We start from the raw sequence: 18,754 nt of genomic DNA, 5'->3' as shown, positions 1-18,754 counted from the left end.
AAGAAAAACAAATGAATTTTTTATCTACCAAGTAGACGATGACTGAAGTTTGATTAACGATGTTAAACTAATAAAATTGTGAAATGTTGTCTAATAATAACGCCTAACAACACAGAAACTCAACTACCAAAGCAAACTCGCAGCATCAGGCTAAAACAGGTCGTTAAAATCTACATTGGTTCCAGTATGTCTTTGCCCATTGAAAACATTCTTTCAACTGCAGCGCTGGAAGGTATTGGCGTGTTGTAGCGAAAAAAATACATTAAAAAGTATGCGTTGACGCTATGCGCTAAAAAACCGCAAAAACTTTACGGCGTAGCCTCAAGCGCAATCTATCCAAAAAAATGTGGCCGTAAGAGTTAGCGTAAACAAAAAGTCTACGCCGCAAGTCTGCGGCGTATAGCCTACGTACATCTCTGCTCTTTGCTAATTATCTTGTCACACAAGCTGTAACCCCATTAGTTGCGCTGCTGATGCAGTCTTGCAGTACCGTACCGACTGCCTGACAGGCTACTGCCAGTGAAAGTTGTTCTACATGTCTACTCCAAACTTAAATAGACTATCATGATGTAGCCTAATGTTTGTAGGCTAATATGATTTTTAAAAAACATTCACGAAGCAATCAAAGTAACGATATTTTATTCAAGCGATCAAGTAGGCCCACGAAGCTACAGTAGGCTAGTCTATTACACGACTAGTGCATACAAGCATACAAACTATATACCGGTAGTCTAGACAAAAATTGTAATCTGAGAAAAGCCTATATTTGCAATTGACAGCTATTGACAATTTTCAGTCGCAATGTTTGTCATTTAACAACAATATGACATCTTGCAAAGAAAATTGGTGTGTAGACTAACGACGATATTTGCAAAATTAAGGGAGAAAAGGGAACGGTATAATCCATCTTCTTGATCTAGAAAATAAACAACAAAAATTCACATCAAATCAGACTTGGCTCCAATAAATTTCGAAAATTTGTAGACTACTCTGTTTAATCTTTCTCAAAGACAATTTCTTAAAGGCCGAGTTGAGGCTTGGCCAGTTTTCCCTTCGAATTTTCAAGAGCTCGAAATCTCATGTAGAAAAGGTAGACATAAGAAAATAGGATTTACTGTAAATATATAATTAATCGATTTACGAAGAATTAACAGTTTGGTTAACTGTGGTGCGCAGCTCCAGGGAGGCAACTGACTTGTGGACCGTGTGGTCGTGTCGTTGTCTCCTTCTCAGGAACGCCCAGATTGATGCAGCCTATCACACAACCATAAGTAGGCTACAGCAGCCTACTGACATAGTTATTTGCTAGTGTAAACTGAAATGTGTTGCTTGCTTGCGTCTTTGATGAGCAAGCCAATATGAATACGGTAGCCTAAACATTCATTCTTTTTCTTTTGATGTTCACTGTCGAGTGAAATTTTTGATGGTGGTAGACTATCATGAAACATAATTCTAAGTGGTCTTTCTTTTGTACTGAAGTTGCTATCAACGTACCATAACGAGAACTTATTCTACTTGCTATTCTATTTATGATTTTATGGGTGGTTGGATTTGTAAGAAAAAAAAACAAAACAATTATTACGTCTACATTTTCCCACTCCCACAGGTTTCTGTCCTCCTCCCTTAACTGTATTCAGAATAACAGTAACCCAACTGACCTGTGTTTCTGTTACAGTAGCTTTATTGATGTTAAACCAGTTCTGTAATTAAACTCTATCATATGTTTATCGCACTGTCTTCAAAACCCGACTAAAATTTTGAATATATTGAAAATCAGTCCATCTTACCATGGCATGCACCTAGGAAAATCAGTAATCTCTCGTGATTGTAAACAGATTGCTGCAGGTGGGCCAATAAGTCTATATCCTGAGTTGCATTCGAAGTTGAATAATCTTCCTACCGGTACTCTCGTTGTAACAGTGTTATTGAAAAGTACCCTTCCATTTACAAGCGTACCCACTTCACATTCTGTCGGTAGTTCATTGTCTCCGCCCACTAAAATCGAAAAAACTTTTTACATTCATGGATTGGTGAGTCTTAGCCAGAACATTTTAATGGTTTAATCTTATATGCATTTAGCCAGTGCTGTACGCGCATACAAAAATATTGACGCCGTCAGCGTAAACGCAAACGTTCGAAAAACCATACGCCGTAGGATGCGTCAACGTAACTTCTAAAAAAAAGTTGGCGGCGTCAGCGCATACACTAGCGTAAACTAAATTTGTTTGTTAGGTGCCAAACATTCACACGGTATAAACCACTCGAAACAAACAAGTTTTATTTTGAATTTCCACGAAGAAACACAAGCATCTGAAAGTGTTCATCTGACATTTTGCTGTGTTTTGGTTCCAATATGTCTTTGCCCATTGAAAACATTCTTTCAACTGCAGCGCTGGAAGGTATTGGCGTGTTGTAGCGAAAAAAATACATTAAAAAGTATGCGTTGACGCTATGCGCTAAAAAACCGCGAAAACTTTACGGCGTAGCCTCAAGCGCAAACTATCCAAAAAAATGTGGCCGTAAGCGTTAGCGTAAACAAAAAGTCTACGCCACAAGTCTGCGGCGTAGAATTTGCGGCGTATACGTACATCTCTACATTTAGCAGAATAAAAGTGTTTACTTATAGGTCAATGCCCATTGTAGATTGCTATAAATATAAACAATAGACAGTGAAATTAATTTATTGTAAGTTTAAACTACTCTGCAGTGGTTTCGTATTATGAGAGTCGCCATATCGTTTTTATTCAAATAGATATTGCAATGTAGCCTACAGTAGTGTGTGAATGCATTAAATAAAGCAAGGTCAGGAGGGCTAAGGGCAATCGTCCTCCAAAAATATTATCTTGCCCAGCAAAAAATATGTTTTTATACCATTACAACGTTTTAAAAGCGTTGTAGTTCATGTTAACTGACGTTTCCCTCCCAAGAGTTGCTTTTACTCTTCTAAATTTTTGTTTGCAGCTACGTCTCTAATCAAGGTGGTCATCACATGACGTCACTAGTTTAAAGTAGTCTTTCATAATAAAACAACTAAAAAGATAGCCTATCTTAGAAATAGCGACGCAAAAGAAGAATACACACTTCTGCAGGTGGGAAGGTTGCCCAGAATCTCGCCATTAGCTTGACACAGTGAGGGGGCGAGCCCAACTAACACATAGCCTGGGAGGCAATCGTAAATAATGAGGTCGCCATTTCTCCACACATTTTTGTCTCCCACTGTAAACCCATTTTGTGGTGGCTGAGGTATACACTCTGAAAATAAAGATTGTTTTTGTTAGAAATATGAAATAATTTTGAAAATTGACCGATCGACGCATAGACTAGATGTTATTCCAAAAAACGCCATTGAAGTAGATCTGCTTTCATTTCACACATTTCTGATTTATTTTTCAACTTTTTCTTAAAGCTGCTCGTCTGCACTACAGTGTCATATAATTTTATAGCTTTTTTTTTCGAAACCTTTTACTTGTGTTAGTGGCGATACAATAAAATCACCCTACCATGATTTAGCCTTGAAATAAAATGTAAACTTTATGCCTAAAGTTACACCGTGATTACTCACCTGTGCAAACGGGAGGTGGGAATTGCAATGTTCCACCGGCTTGACATACACTTGTGTTTTCCCCAAGCAATTGGTAAGGAGGATTGCAGTCGTATTGTACAACCACACCTACTTGGACCGACGATAGACCCCCAACAACTATCCCACCATCAGGTGGGCTTACAGGACAACGCACTCCAGAAATAGTGACTGAAAATATTAAAAACATTGTCGTTTTTTAAGACAAAGACAACACTTGTAAGATTGAGCAACCTGGACATCAGCTACTCCATTAACCGCAATAGTTATTCAACGTCTAATACATAAACAATTCGTACCACACAAAAATATCTTTAATAAAAAAAAAAGACTTTAAAAAGTTAGTTCTGCACCCTTTGAAGGCGGTGCCCTAGCCTAGGCGACCGCCTATTTGACCTAATGGACGCGCTGGCTCTGAGTGTCTCAATAAGTCAGTGAATAATTTTTTATGCTTTAAAATGTCTGTGAAGAAAAAGTAGGCCTTTTTTGTTCCATTTTTTCAGCTGTCCTGTGTTTTTGCTAGGTTTCAAAATTTTTAAAAAATGGCGCGAGATCCATCTACTTAAAAGGTACCCATTTGGAAGCTATGAGACAATGCTACTCTTGTTTGGCAATAAATATTTTGATGAAGTCACTCGCCTCAAAACAAGGGCTTTCGTTTATTAGGTATTGTTGAAGAAGTCAGAAATGTTGTTGAAAAAGCTTGGCCCTGGCATAAGTTCGATTAATCATTTGTGTTGGTTTACAGTAGACTACTATACGATTTCAAGTTTGATTCTAAGCACATTGCAGTGGCCGGTCCATCTTAAGTGAAAGTAGGATTGCAAACGAAACTGATTACTTCTCCGAGGTTGTAGTTTGCCTGGCCGTTCACGATGGACCCAAATGAGATAACTGGGGCCCGGCATGTGATAAACGAAGGTGTTGGAGAAGAAATCACTAAAAGTGCAGAAAAAGTCCTTTATTATTTCTATTATTTGTGTGTCGCTTTTGCTTGTACCAAACTTTTCAACCAATAAGTTGTAAATTGCAAAGTTATGCAGAAAACAGTCATATGCCCATAAGCTAAAATGTTTGCGTTACGTTTTCGAGTAAACACAAACAGTACCGGATTCAAAATTGTCTCGAAAAAAAGTTAGAAAAGTTTTCTTTGCTTTGATTGCTTGTTTGGTATTTTGTGGCTCAATAATGTTTTTTGTTTTTTTACTTTGACCCACACTTCGTATTTAATTAAATTCATCCAAATACAAACGAGATTTCCACAGAGGTTATGGAAAGTTGCAAGGTTTGGTGTATAATTAAAGTTAATTTTCAAATCATTTTTTCATCATCACTCAAGGATTTCAATATTTATTATTTGACGAAGTTTTGTATGAAAGTTGTGTAGTCTTCTAGTAAACTTTTGAAAATTCATTTCAGGTTCTTCTACGTTTCCTTATAGTATTCAAGGCAAATTTGACTTTATGTCTCTATCAACACTGAAGTAGATAGCCTAAATTTAATCGTTATATGGCTGAATAATCATGTGTTTTCTTCTAAATATTGTGTTAGGCCTACTTCTGTTTTTGATTGGCACTAAAAGAATTTTAACCGCTCATATCCAATATTGAAAACTTGCGTGCTCTGCATCGCTGATTAAGTTAAAGAAAAATAATAAAGCGAGCAAGGAATTTTTGCTGAAACCCAAAAAAATTTGCCTGTTTTTTTGTTTTTTGAAAGGGGCGTAACCACATGGGTCCGCTAATGAACATAGGTAATCAATGCATTATTATTAATCATCAACCTTACTATTTGAAAACCACAAAGAGGTCGTGCGTGATGCATTTTTAACCATTTGATAATAAATAAACTCTATAACTTACCTCTGCAGACTCGAGTGCCCCCTGTAAACTGGCCGTTTTGTCCGCATGTGGCTATTGATGGACCTTGTAAGTTGTACCCGTTTTGGCAGCGAAATCTAATAAGACTCCCAAAGGAGTAAGATGTCTGCGGATTATCAATGGATCCAAACAAAGGAATTTGTGGAGGAAGACAGGATTGATTCGAAGGCGGAGTGGCGAGTTCTAAATATTGTATGAACAAAGAATAGAGTTAATGCACTACAGTATATAGGAAGTTATGATTAAAAACTATAAGGCACCTGCAGCTAATAAGGCCCGGCCAGTAATAAGGCCCACCCCCTGGATCTCCGTTGTTACAAATCTTTAAAACAAAATTGGAAGCTCTGATTGGTGCTATGGTGAATTGAGACTAACTGGTAAAGTTTCACAGCCTAAAGTTGAGAACTTTTTGAGTTACGGAAAGTTGAAGTTTGGGGGGGCTGAAATTGAGTGGTTTTATTAATTTTCACGTATTTTAGACTGTTCTGCAGTTAACAAACCGCTTTGACTTCCGTTTTTTTGCATTTTATGTGAAAGATATGTGCATGCTGATGCAGTAAAACCAATAAATTTGAACTTTTTTTCTAATTAAAGCAAGACTGATAATGATGATCAGACTAGGCTAATTTTGATAATGAGGCCCATGGGCCCCTGGGGTAACGTTGTTCACCCCTGGATAAGAAAGTGAGGGTTAAAGACTTGAGTGACCTAAACAATTTTTGTTACACCATTAATCCAATTTGTTATTGCAATGGAAATATCATAATTTCAGAATCAAAATACTTTAGTATCCCCACCAAATCTAAAAACACCACGTCGCTTTTTAAAAAATGGAGCATGGGGCGGGGGAGGAAATAGTTGTTTCTGTGTATTTAATTATTAGTTATGTGCCTCTGTTGTCGATTAGAATTTGTTTTGTGGTGTTGTTATTGTGAAAATATACCTTTTCCATTACTTTTGGTGCTAATTCAAACCGGGCCTTATTCACAACACGTGTATCTAATAAGGCCCGCTTGAGATTTTTTTTATTTTTTTAATATTTTACAACCCCTTTAACTTAGAAACTTGCTTCATAGATATGTTGTTTAGATAGACCCAAAGTATCCTCATTCCAAGTTTCGTTCAAAATTATGCAGTATTTAGAAAAATATTGAGGTTTGAAAATTAGCGGGCCTTATTAGCTTAGCATTTTTTTGTATAGTTACGCTATGAAAAAGGCACGACAGCTGTAGCAACTTGTATTCCTTGCGACTGAAGGGTAAAGTCTTGTAGTTTGATTTCATTTCTTTGAGTACGCTCGCGATCAGAGTTTGCGAAATTGTCATGTGGCCTGTTTGTAGTGTTTGTTGCTTTTACGTAGGCATCAATTAATTATTAAATGTGTCAAGCCCAATTCTAAAAGTAGCCTACCTAAACAACTAGGCAAGAATCCTGTGAATGTTCCATTGCTTTGACAAGTTGACTCTGCTGATCCTACCAGTTCGTAGCCATCATCACAGTCAAACGTGATGACAGCATTTTCGTTGTAAGTATTTTGAGGGTTCACAATAAATCCATTTGTCGGACTGGGAGGGACTTGGCAAGTAACGCCGACGACGATCGCTGTGCCTTAAAAATATTAAAAGTAAAATTTTTTTTTCGCTCAACGCTGGTGTAAACCATCTCTTTCTAATTTAGATTGTATCTGGATTTGGAAACTCACGTGCACAACACGGTTGTGGTTTGCTCCATTCCCCACTACCAGTGCATCGTATTAAGCGACTTTTGCGGGGATATATTGAGTAGCCATCTTCTGTGCAGCGGGACCAACAATAGGAGCCACGTCTTCGGCCTCTCGTGCAAAGTATTTTACCGAACTCAAGATCATCGAGCTTAGGACACCGATCACTATCAAACCTTCTTTTAAGACAACGGAAGAAGCCTGTCACAAGGAAACATTGGTTTAAATTATAAAACTTTGAGTTACTGCATTTAGCATTGCCAAATAGTCTACAGTCCACTTTATAGGCTATAGCCTACCTAGAGGAGTCAACAGAGGTGGGCACCCGCTACTTTTAAAATAGCGCGCTACCCGCTACTGCTACTTGGACCCAAATAGCGCGCGCTACCGCTACCCGCTACCAATTTACAAAAGTAGCGCGCTACCCGCTACCGCTACTCGGACCAAAGTAGCGCGCGCTACCGCTACTTCTTCTGCTACTTTTGTCTAAAATGACACTAGGAAACACTCTTTAAGTCCGTAGTGACGCAAAAATAACCTTGAAAACGAATGTTATCATTTGTTTACACTGTCATTTTAACGTCGTTATAGAAAACACATTCTAAGGGAAATTTATTGTTACGCATCTTTCAAAAACAAGAGCATTTCAAAATGTGAGTCACTAAGTCGTGCCCGCTTTGGCTTAAGCACATCTTTTCAAACAGAGAAGTCTCTCCACCGCAGCACTGGAAGGAATGGAGGTGTTGTATTTAATGAACAGATCTTTTAATTCGATATTCGAAAAGCTCAAGGACTTGCTCCTGTCTGAAAACACCGACGTTTCACAGGATGGCGCCATCACACCAAAAAATTCATCCTCGGAGTCGTGACTGGTGTTGGTGCCACTCTTCTCGGTATCAACCTGGCTTGATGTCTCCCGCAACAGCCGAATTATATCTGTCTTGACTTTTTCTCGCAGTGCGTCAGCATTATCCGTGGAAATGTAGTGCAGAAATTGTAGCCACGACGCCTTGAAGGAGGGATGAAGACATGATGCCTTAACGCATTTTATGTCTTTGAAGCACTTGTTGAATCGTTTCTTCACCCCTTCAAGGACTTTCACTCTCAACTCCTCACAGGTCACAAGATCACTGATCCCGGTCAACTTCTTCGCACAAATTGTAATGGTTGGAAGCAAGACTCCGTAATACGCCTTGGACTCGCCCTGGAGAATGTCTAATAAAGCCTGGCAGATAGGCTTCATCACACGAAGATATTCGCCGAAGAAGTTGACGTTAGCTAGAAATAAATGAGCTGTTTAGAAATAAGATAAACTATGTTGTAACTTCTAAGTTGTAAGCAAAACAAACCACAAAATTGCCCTGTAATGATTTCTTTTAACAAAAACCATCGTGTGAGAAAATTTTATCAGTAACAAATATCTTAGCTAACCATTTGTCAACAGTTTTACTTTAACCAATACGATAAAACCTTATTTTGGACATCTTAGCACAGGTGATGACCGATGATGCAATGCTCACTGCATGCAGTCTATATAAACCATATGCAACGTTACTTCGGCTAGTATTAAAATTAAAATGAACATTATCGATTTCATACCTTGATCGTAGGATCGCAGCTCCACACCAGAAAACGAGATTCCCAAAAGACCGAAACTTTGCAACCAAACCGATTATATAGGCTATATAATATAGCTGCTTGACCACGTCAGTGTTGCGAAAAAAACGAGTATTTTTTCACTTTAAATTAAAAAGTAGCGGGTAGCGGGAGTGCGACTGAAAAAAAGTAGCGCCTCTCCTGCTACCGCTACTTTGAAAAAAAATAGCGCCGCTATTGCAACCGCTACTCCAATTAAAAAGTAGCGCCGCTACAAACGTAGCGCGCTACTGCCCACCTCTGGAAGTCAATAATGTAGATTGCAACGTTTAGGCCTATTCAGTAATAGCATGTAGTAAGATTTCTTTTCGAGAAAAGTGAAATGCCTACAAAAGTCATATAGAAATATTAACACCTTTTTCCGATAGCTTCAACACTTTTGAGAAAAAGCGTTTGCATTGGAAGCAGCTGCAGATTGCCATGCTATAGGATTCGGATACAACCCAGACAGACACTGCATCTGGTCCAGATCTGCACCAGATAGGCTACAACTGTAAGACGCGGTATAAAAGATTTAGCCTATGGAACTTTACTTGAAGTTTCGCGTAGGCTACAACAACAGCATGTAGTAGGTTAGAGTTTGTTTATGCTTGTTAAAACTCACCAAAGAAAGCGTTGCATTCAAAAACGCACCCAAGAACGATCACAAGTAAGCACAAGTTGAGCCGTTTTCCCATCATCTTGTTTTCACGATTTACACCTTGCAAGTTTTCTGATATAAACTAATTTATAAGTAGGCCTACTAGTTTCTACCTCTAGATCCAACCACTAGTTTTTGCAAAAATGACCACCACCGATCAGAACGTCTCTATTTATAGGTTGATTTATATGTAAAAATTAACAACTATTTACAATCATTGAAACGACCAATATTCAGGTTTCCTGTTGTAAATTTCACTTATCGGAAGACAGTATTATCATTCCTTATTTTTCTTCTTAACAACAACATGTGTAATACCATGGCCACCTAAAGATACGGCCTGATTTGTCACATTTTGCAGAAATTTCCAGGTTTTTCTAACTTTGGGCAAACGTTTAAATAAATTTTTCTAACAATTAGATTTTTACGCTTTCTTTATTCTTTCCCCAGATGACACAATAGCTTTTAACATCCTCACATGTTGAAAAACAAAGAAAATTTAATTTTGTAGATTTTAGTCAGACTGTTAATTTTCAATGACAGTCTGATTTTGCGTTTTTCAACTTACTTTTTCTCACTTGCTACTGCTTCCCCAAGGCAACAAAAAAGTTTTTTGTCATTAGGAAACCGCAAAAAGTAAAAACATCTAAAAAAATGTCAGTCAAGCACTAGCAGTAGCTGTAATCAAAATCTGCAAAATGTGACAAATCAGGCCGCATCTCCAGGTGGCCATGGTAATACCATGCCAAACTAAATTGTAGTTTAATGCAGTTTGTAGCTTAATGTTTCCTGCTTTGCAATGTTTATTTTTGCCGTTTTAGAACATTTTTTCGATGAAGTGAAGCTGTCTGCCTAGCCAGACGATTCCCGAACTTTTCCTAAAATTATAGCGTAATGAATTTCCCTTTGGAATGTTTTGGTAATTTGCGTCCCTTTAAAACTCAATACGGAAATAAAATATGACATTAGGCCTATAAAAGTTAAAAAAAAATAGTAAAAACTCAAAGAACTCAATCAGAGGAAAAAGTAGAAAAAAACACACTACGAAAAGAAGATAAAAGTAAAATTAAATGAGCTAATGAAAGCAAAACAAAAACTATCATATATAGCCTACCATAAAAGTTTAGGGATATATGTAGGCTACACTGGTGTTGCTGCAATTTATTTATTTCTGTTTGGTTACGTTTCAGCTGGACATAGTTGAAACAGCCTAGGCCACGGTCATTGGCAGGTGTCACAGTTAAACAGGAACAGCCTAATCACAGTAGATTACAGAATAAACCCCAAAACTGGCAGAACAAACACATTTAGCCATTCTTTATTTTAAATAACTTGCATATTTACCTCTGGGCTAGCCTATATCCAAGTGGTTCTCAACGTTTTTTTACCCAGCCCCACTTCTGTCTAAAATCTCAGGACCCACCAAAACCACTGTATGTTATGAAATTTATTGCTATAGCTTACTCGGCTAGGCCTAATAGGGGAGAGTGCCCAACAGTGCCCCGGGTGCCTACAGTGCCCCTCCCATCATTTTTCGCAATCCGTGACAAATTATTCACTCAACTGTACATTACCATGGTCACGTGGTCCGTAGAAGCTGCTGAAACTAAGTTAGGCAGAAATAAGTCATTGCTTGTTGTTGGCAGAAATGAAAGTTTGTTTTAGGGGGTAAAAAGTAAATTTTCAGAACTTTATAACTTTTTGTTGTTGCAGTTTTTACGGTGGCTTCAGGGATGCTTCACAAGTTTTTCATGCTTGGTCAGTCACTAGACTAGGTTTCAGTAATAACGTTTCAGATCGTAGGCCTCGGTAAAAAAACTGACGCCATCTTATCTTGTAAGCCCGTGGTTCCAAAAGTGCCCCACCCTGAGGTCTCCTACAGTGCCCCGGTGGAGCACTGTTGGAAGCCATGAGATTTTATTAATCAATATGCAGTGCCAAAATGATTATCAACATTTTATGTTATATCAACAATATTATAGGTGTTGGGGAGTTTTTGGTAGCCTGTGTTTCTAAGTTTCCGCTGTGGAAGAAGCTTCGTGCCTGAACTATATGTGGGCCTATTGTTTAGTAATTTTGTTTGTCAAATTTGGTTATTTTGCTCCATAAACCAAGCCATTTCTTGTGAACCACATGCCAATATAGGCCTACCAAAGTGTGTTGTGTCTGTAGACTGTATCTTGTGTAAATCATACCTTCCATGTGGCCAAATCAATGATGTCTTTAATCTCCTGCATTGATTGATTGATTGAATTTTTATCCTCGGACTGGGAAAGCTTCTTGCAGAGCTTAATCCTGGCAGTTTCGCATACTTGTAGAGGCTTTGAATCATTGACGCAGGCCCGGTCGCGAAATATTTTTTCCCACGAGATTTCTGTCTCATTTACATATTTTGGTAAAAGTTTGTATTAAAACCGTGTGAATGCAAGAAGTGACGCGCTAACCAATTGAGCTATCGGGGCTATTACTGCATTTTCTTTCACTGATTGACTGTTGAATAAACACCTTCCTTATCTGTGATAATTGTGTAGCATATGTACCACTTTTAAAAGGTTTTGTCTTGACCTGACCAGCTCAGTGACATCCATCATGTAAAACAATACCGGTACTGTCATATTCTGTCTGTTTACTGGTGTATTATATACAGAAATAACATGCACTTCTACTTTGATTAATTACTGACAACAGAATGTACTTCCGGGATACTTGCCAGGGTTGCCAAAAGATAATCTGGTAACCGGTCATAAGCATAACATAATAATCACATTTCAATACACTACATCCCTTCCTTCTCGGATTAAAACGTAGTTTTCAAAGGCATTAGGCCTACTTCTTTCGATAAAAACCTATTTTACATTAAATGATTATAACAGGTGATGATAACCATGAGCACTTGAACCAAAAGACGCATCATCATTAGGTTTCGATTACGTAAGCATCATTCATGCAATCTATGATATACACAGATTAACTTTAAGTACCAACATTTACTGTCAAAAGCAATATAGCCATACACTAAAGATCATAATTTACACGTTTGCTTCCACTTTAAACTTGAAATTGTAGTGGTGAACAATTAAATAGATTACCACTCAATTGACGTGACGTTTAAACAAATAGACAGGCATTCCAAAGCTAGTCTTTATAACGAAAGAACAAAAGGAATCATAGACATACAAGTCTGCATTCTTAATAGTCACTTCAGGTTACATAATCATCAAAGCGGGCAGGTTTACTGACATTACGTGTCGGACGAGTACGTACAGGTATTGAGGACTCATTCAAATCAGCGTTCACGGTCATGTCAGCAGGAGGTGAGTTTACATTTTCATCACTGGTGTTCAATTTCTTGAAAAACGACGAATTTCGTGTCAATTGAACCCCTTCATTGTTTTGTACTGTCACTTCCCCCCTTTCCTTCCTAACTACCTGTTGGGTAGCGCTATCAAAATTTGCAGAAAGTTTATTTGATTTTTGACTTTTAACCAAAACTTCATCTCCAACCCGAATATCTGAGTCGACAGCACGTCGCTTAAAGTCAGTATATAGTTTACCGTCTATTTTACCCTTCCAGTCTCTGTCTCGAATCCCTTCATCAAAGATCTGAGGTTCTCGGCACAGTTCAGGTAATTTAGACTTCATTTCTCTGCGAAACATCATATAATAAGGAGTAGAACCTGTAGAAACTTGCGGAGTTGAACGATATGCCATTAGAAATTTGTTGATCTCATACCGCCAATCTTTCTTTTCAACTTGAGCAACTTTGATTGCCTTTAACAATGTTTGATTTTGTCGTTCCACCTCACCGTTTGCTTGAGGCCATAATGGTGTTGTTTTGCGGTGTATTACTCCATATTCTTCTAGAAAATTCTCAAAATCATTCGATACAAATTGTGGACCATTATCAGTTCGCAATGAGTAAGGTACTCCAAACCTTGAAAACATGGGCAGAATCGCTTGAATCAATTTTTCGCTTGTGATTGATTTCAAGATTGCAATTTCGTAAAAACGACTAAAGTAATCTACCACTACCAAAATGTTCTCACCACTTGGCAATGGACCAAGAATATCTGCCGCACAATCTTGCCAAGGCCCACTTGGTGGCAATATCCGAGCAATTGGTTCTGGTCTGCAAAAGTCGCTGGTGACTTGACATCCGTGACAAAGTTTACACATCTTTTCTGCATCAGCATCGATCTTTGGCCACCATACCTTTGTGCGTAATCGATGTTTTGTCTTGACAATGCCTTGGTGACCCTCGTGTGCCAAATTGAGCACTTTTTCACGCAATGTAGCAGGTATAACGAGTCTTGTCCCTCTGAGCAACAAGTTTCCATATGTACACAGTTCATTTTTTACATGCAAAAAGCTTGTGTCTGTACACTTGGACCAATTTCCTGAATGAATATAGTCCCTAATTTCTGACAATTGTGGATCAGCAGCTGATTCTTGTTCAAGTTCTTCTGTAGATAAAGCGACTGGCATACTTTGAAGAACAATAGATCTCACATAATCATAAGGTTCTTTTAAATCTCTGCTTTCTTCATAGGGCTCTTTATTTAGCCTTGACAATGCATCAGCAATGTTAGTTTTCCCTGGACGATAAATAACACTAAAATCAAACGATTGTAAACGCAATACCCAGCGTTCTATTCTTGCTGATGGTCTTGATTTCTTCGTGTAAATGTATTGCAGGGGCTTATGATCTGTTTCAAGTTCAAAATGTCTTCCAAATACATACAAATTGAATCTTTCACAAGACCAAACCAACCCTAGAGCTTCTTTTTCCGTTTGGCTGTACTTCTTTTCCACATCTGACAAACTTCGAGATGCATAAGAAATGACTCTCCACATTCCATCTTGTAACTGTGTCAACACAGCACCTAGACCAACTGGAGATGCATCTGTCACAATTCTTGTCTTACAGTCATTCCGGTAATATGCCAATGTATCAGCCTTTGTGATCGCTGCTTTTAATTTCAAAAATGCATCTTGGTGTGCTTTATGCCATTGAAACTTTGCAGTCTTTTTGGTCAAGTCTAGTATAGGCCTTGCGATGGTTGCTAAATTTGGGATAAACTTAGCTGAAAACTGAACAAGACCCATGAATGATCTGACTTCACTAGCTGAAGTTGGAGGTTGTGCTTTTTGAATAGCTGCAATTTTCTCTGCACTGGGACTTACCCCTTGTTGGTGCAAGTCATGTCCAAAAAATGTAAGCTTTGACATTCTAAACTGACATTTTGTTTTATTCAAAGTCAATCCAGATTTTAACAACTTTTCCAGTACCACATGTAATCGACTGTCATGTTCTGTCCTGTCTTTTCCATAAATGACAATGTCATCTGCAATGTTAGCAACACCATCGCAGTTCTTCAATAAATCCCAAATAATTTTCTGATATTTTTCAGGAGCAGAACTCAGTCCAAACATTAGCCTTTTATATCTGTATAGACCTCGATGTGTAACAAATGTTGTAATATGGCGGCTCGTTTCATCCAACATTATTTGATGAAAGCCCCATTTTAAATCCAACTTACTGAAAACAGTACTACCATTGAGTTGATACAACAGTTCTTCAACAGTGGGAATTGGATGTCTCTTTCTAACTATAGCCTGATTGGCTTGTCGCATATCAACACAAATGCGAATGTCACCATCACTCTTAGGTATGACTACCAATGGAGAGATCCAACTTGATGGTCCTTCTGGGACTTCTTCTATAATATCAGCATCAAGCAATTCATTTAACTTCACATCTACCTTTTCTCTCAGCGGAAATGGTATTCTTCGAACAGGTTGAGCTACTGGCTTAAGAGAATCATCAATATGCAATTTTAACTTATAATCTTTTAACAAGCCAACACCAGTAAATAAACCATCATACTTAGACACAATGTCATTATCAACTTGGGGTTCAACATTATTAGCACCAGATTTAACACCATTTACATGTATTGGACCAACATGCAACAAACCTAAAGTCTCTGCGGTGTCTTTGCCCAATAGTCTGTGTCCATCGGTATCTGCTACCACAAAGTCAGCAACACATACTTTTTGTGTAACTTTTGATTCAACTTTTGCCGTAAATGTTCCTAATGTTGGAATTGGCTTCTTACTTCCATACGCGTACAATGTTTTAGCAGATTTCCTTGTTGTTGCATTAATATTACATGTCTTCAGCCATTCCCAAGTTTGCTTGTTCACAATGTTGCATGATGCACCGGAATCAACTAACATGTCTCCCACAGACACACCACCAATGTTTAAACTTACACTGCACAGCCCATGTGTTGAACTTTTCATTGAAAAGACATTAGTTGATGCTCCAAATTCATTTTCACCCAATCCTGAATTATCTATTTGATTGGCATTAGATTTTAAAAAGGTTTTAGATTTTGCATTTCTTTGTTGATAAAACTGTGTTGTATTCCTTACTTTTGATCTGCATTTCTTTTGAAAATGTCCCAGATTTCCACATTTGTTGCACTTCTTCCCTCTTGCAGGGCACTGCCTGTCAAATTTGAAATGACCAAATAATCCACATGCAAAACACTCTTGTGTGTCTTTTCCCTGTTTTGACTTAATGTTACTCTTTCTTTGTATAGGAACTGAATTTACTTCATGCTGCATGCTTGGTTCTAATGATTTTCTTTCCATCATCTTAACCTGTGAATTAACTGCTTCATGTGCTCTAGCAATAGCTAATATATCATTTAACTGCACATCTCCTTTTTCCAAAAACTTTCGTCGTAAATGATTGGAATGACATTTATCAATTACTTGATCACGAAGTTGGGTATTCAATGAATCACCAAATTCACACATAGCTGCCTGTTGTCGCAGTCTGCAAACAAATTTGTTCACCGGCTCATCATGTTTTTGCATCAATTGCCTAAAAACATGGCGTTCAAAAGGTACATTAGCCTTAGGAAGAAAATGATCATCCAACAATGTTAAAGTCTCTTGAAGAGTTTTACCTTCATTGTCTGGAACCAAAGAAAAATAAATTTCTTGCACATCCACACCAGCAGTGTGCAGCAGCAGAGCCTGTTTTTGTTCATCACTGGTGACACCTTTTCCAGTGATATACAATGAAAACGCCCGTTTCCATCGCTTCCAACGTTGTCCCTGGCTTTGTGCATCACCATTGACATCAAAGGGCAATACAGCTGACACCTCGCAGGTAACTGCAGCTCCATTCATGATGCTCACTAGTAGTTTGGGCAACACGATAAGAACAATTCACTGTCTGCTTGGACCTCTTGAACTAATAGGCTACAGATTTAAATATTTTCCTCGTCGCCAAATGTCATATTCTGTCTGTTTACTGGTGTATTACATACAGAAATAACATGCACTTCTACTTTGATTAATTACTGACAACAGAATGTACTTCCGGGATACTTGCCAGGGTTGCCAAAAGATAATCTGGTAACCGGTCATAAGCATAACATAATAATCACATTTCAATACACTACAGGTACTAACACAAGTTTCATACCTAGGGTAATCATTGCAAAAAGAGTGGCTCAACATTGCAACTAAAGACACCAATTACTTTGATAGGGGCACTGTTGGATATGGTATCCAACAGTGCCCCGGGTAGGATCCAACAGTGCCCCACTTTGACAGGTGATTTTTAACGCCTGATTATGAAGTTTGTGTAAAACTTTTAAACTTTTTTTTATGTGGAAATACTAAAGAAAAGGAGGAATTTTCATAATAGAAAAAAAAATTTGAAAAAATTTTTTTTTTGATGTCTAAACCTCAATTTTCCAAAAAGCGGGGCACTGTTGGACACTCTCCCCTACGATATTGTTGATGGGAGATCCGCGCTTGGGGCATTAAATCTGCAATTGCAGATCAAATTTAAAGAGAGAGGTCGGCCATGGCCCAATGCCCTTTTTACTTACATTTCTGCCAAGAGGGAAGTCGGACCCTTTGCAACAAATTACTCAGAAAAGAGAGTTTTAAAAATGGCCTTTTTCTCAGAGGTTTATGATATTTCGTTTGAGTTATTTCAAAATTAAATGACTAATGAAATGAACTTCTCGACGTTATTTCAACTTTCAAAGTTTAACAATTGTTCCATGTTTTCGTGGACAATTAGGCTAGCTCGTGGTTAGAACGATAAAAGTAACTCCAAAGTGTTCAACTTGTTTTTGTTAAAGTAAACTAAGCAACAGTTTTTAAACGTTTTTACAGTTTGGTTTACAACGATTGAGTAAACATAGCATGAGGCCAGCGAAAGACAGTTTTTCTTTTTGCAGCATCTGTAGGCCTGCGTGATTTGAGTGGTTGAGACTTGGATAAGTGCTTAGAATCAGGTGTTGTTGTTTATGTAGCCTAAATGTTTCATGTATTAATGATTCCAGCCTCGGAAACACGGAAGTGTTTTCGTGTAAACGGTAAATCAAAACAAACAAACAACGGCCGTAAAAAAATCAATTTGGTTATTTCCGCTGCTTTATCGCGTGTTATGAACTTACTTGATTGCTCGTTTAATGAATAAACGCAAATCCACGTGAGATCTGAGCTCTCGTCTTTCGCATGAAGCAAAAAGTTTGTGGTCAGTGGTCACAGCGGTAAACCATAATATCTTCGTTGGAAAGTTGTTACATAAAATTCCCGCATCAGTTCGTCTGTATGCAATGACCTCGAAAAAGAATACTCTTCTGAAATGTCTTTTTCAAGAATTGTATTTCAGCAAAAAATAGCCACCGGCTGTCGAAAATTAATGCAACGCGTATGCACTACGCAGTAGAAAACTTGTCACCACAATACAAATTACTGAGATAAAGACGGAAACTTCGTCTAGTTGGCAAGCACAAAGCAAAACAGTTTTAATATGCGACCAACTTTTCAAACGACAATTCTAAAATGACGAAACTGACTTGAGATATTTCAACTGCACGTAACCAGCGTCTGTGACGTAACACTCAGCCTGATGGAAGGACTTGGAACCATTTTTTTTTGTCAGATCGTCAAGTAGGCGAAGGCCTGTTATTCCGTTGGGAAGGGAATACATGGGATACTCAAAGGTGATGTGGTTGGCTGTTTGCTCCGACGCACCGCACCAAGGCTTATGAGAGGGGGGTACGGAGGGTACGGCGTACCCTTGAGGGTCCAGGCCTGTGATTGTTTGGGGGCCTGAACTTGTAATTTTATAATTTACGCGCAAAAATGTTTGGTTAAAACCATCCTAAACGATTAAATTCAAGCATAAAAGTTGTTGTTCTTTAGTCCTGGAGGGGGCCCGTAATGTAGAAAAAGGG

The 18,754-nt window shown here is 38.2% G+C and overlaps 1 protein-coding gene across 1 annotated transcript; it reads right to left on the bottom strand.

Moving 5' to 3' along the window:
• Positions 1–663: 663 nt before the first annotated feature.
• On the bottom strand, positions 664–18,326 carry LOC145767335 (E-selectin-like). The gene is made up of 9 exons (XM_082579137.1): positions 17,969–18,326; positions 9,441–9,548; positions 7,163–7,381; positions 6,871–7,068; positions 5,443–5,643; positions 3,563–3,751; positions 3,082–3,252; positions 1,788–1,995; positions 664–916 (listed from the first exon to the last, which is right to left on the bottom strand). Coding segments are annotated over exons 2-9 (1,263 nt in total). The 5' UTR covers positions 9,517–9,548; positions 17,969–18,326; the 3' UTR covers positions 664–915.
• Positions 18,327–18,754: the final 428 nt, after the last annotated feature.

Source organism: Aplidium turbinatum, chromosome 3 (assembly GCF_918807975.1).
Source record: "Aplidium turbinatum chromosome 3, kaAplTurb1.1, whole genome shotgun sequence".
NCBI lineage: Eukaryota > Metazoa > Chordata > Ascidiacea > Aplousobranchia > Polyclinidae > Aplidium > Aplidium turbinatum.
The sequence above is the reverse complement of the archived record's forward strand: the minus strand, read 5'-3'. Positions and strand labels throughout refer to the sequence as shown.

Excerpts from the sequence above, each read along its gene's own strand:
- LOC145767335 (XM_082579137.1), bottom strand. The coding sequence starts at position 9,516 with ATGATGGGAAAACGGCTCAACTTGTGCTTACTTGTGATCGTTCTTGGG. Across the intron at positions 7,382-9,440 it reads TGAATGCAACGCTTTCTTTG|GCTTCTTCCGTTGTCTTAAA; the intron begins GTGAGTTTTAAC and ends TCCTTGTGACAG. Across the intron at positions 3,253-3,562 it reads CCCACCTCCCGTTTGCACAG|AGTGTATACCTCAGCCACCA; the intron begins GTGAGTAATCAC and ends CTTTATTTTCAG.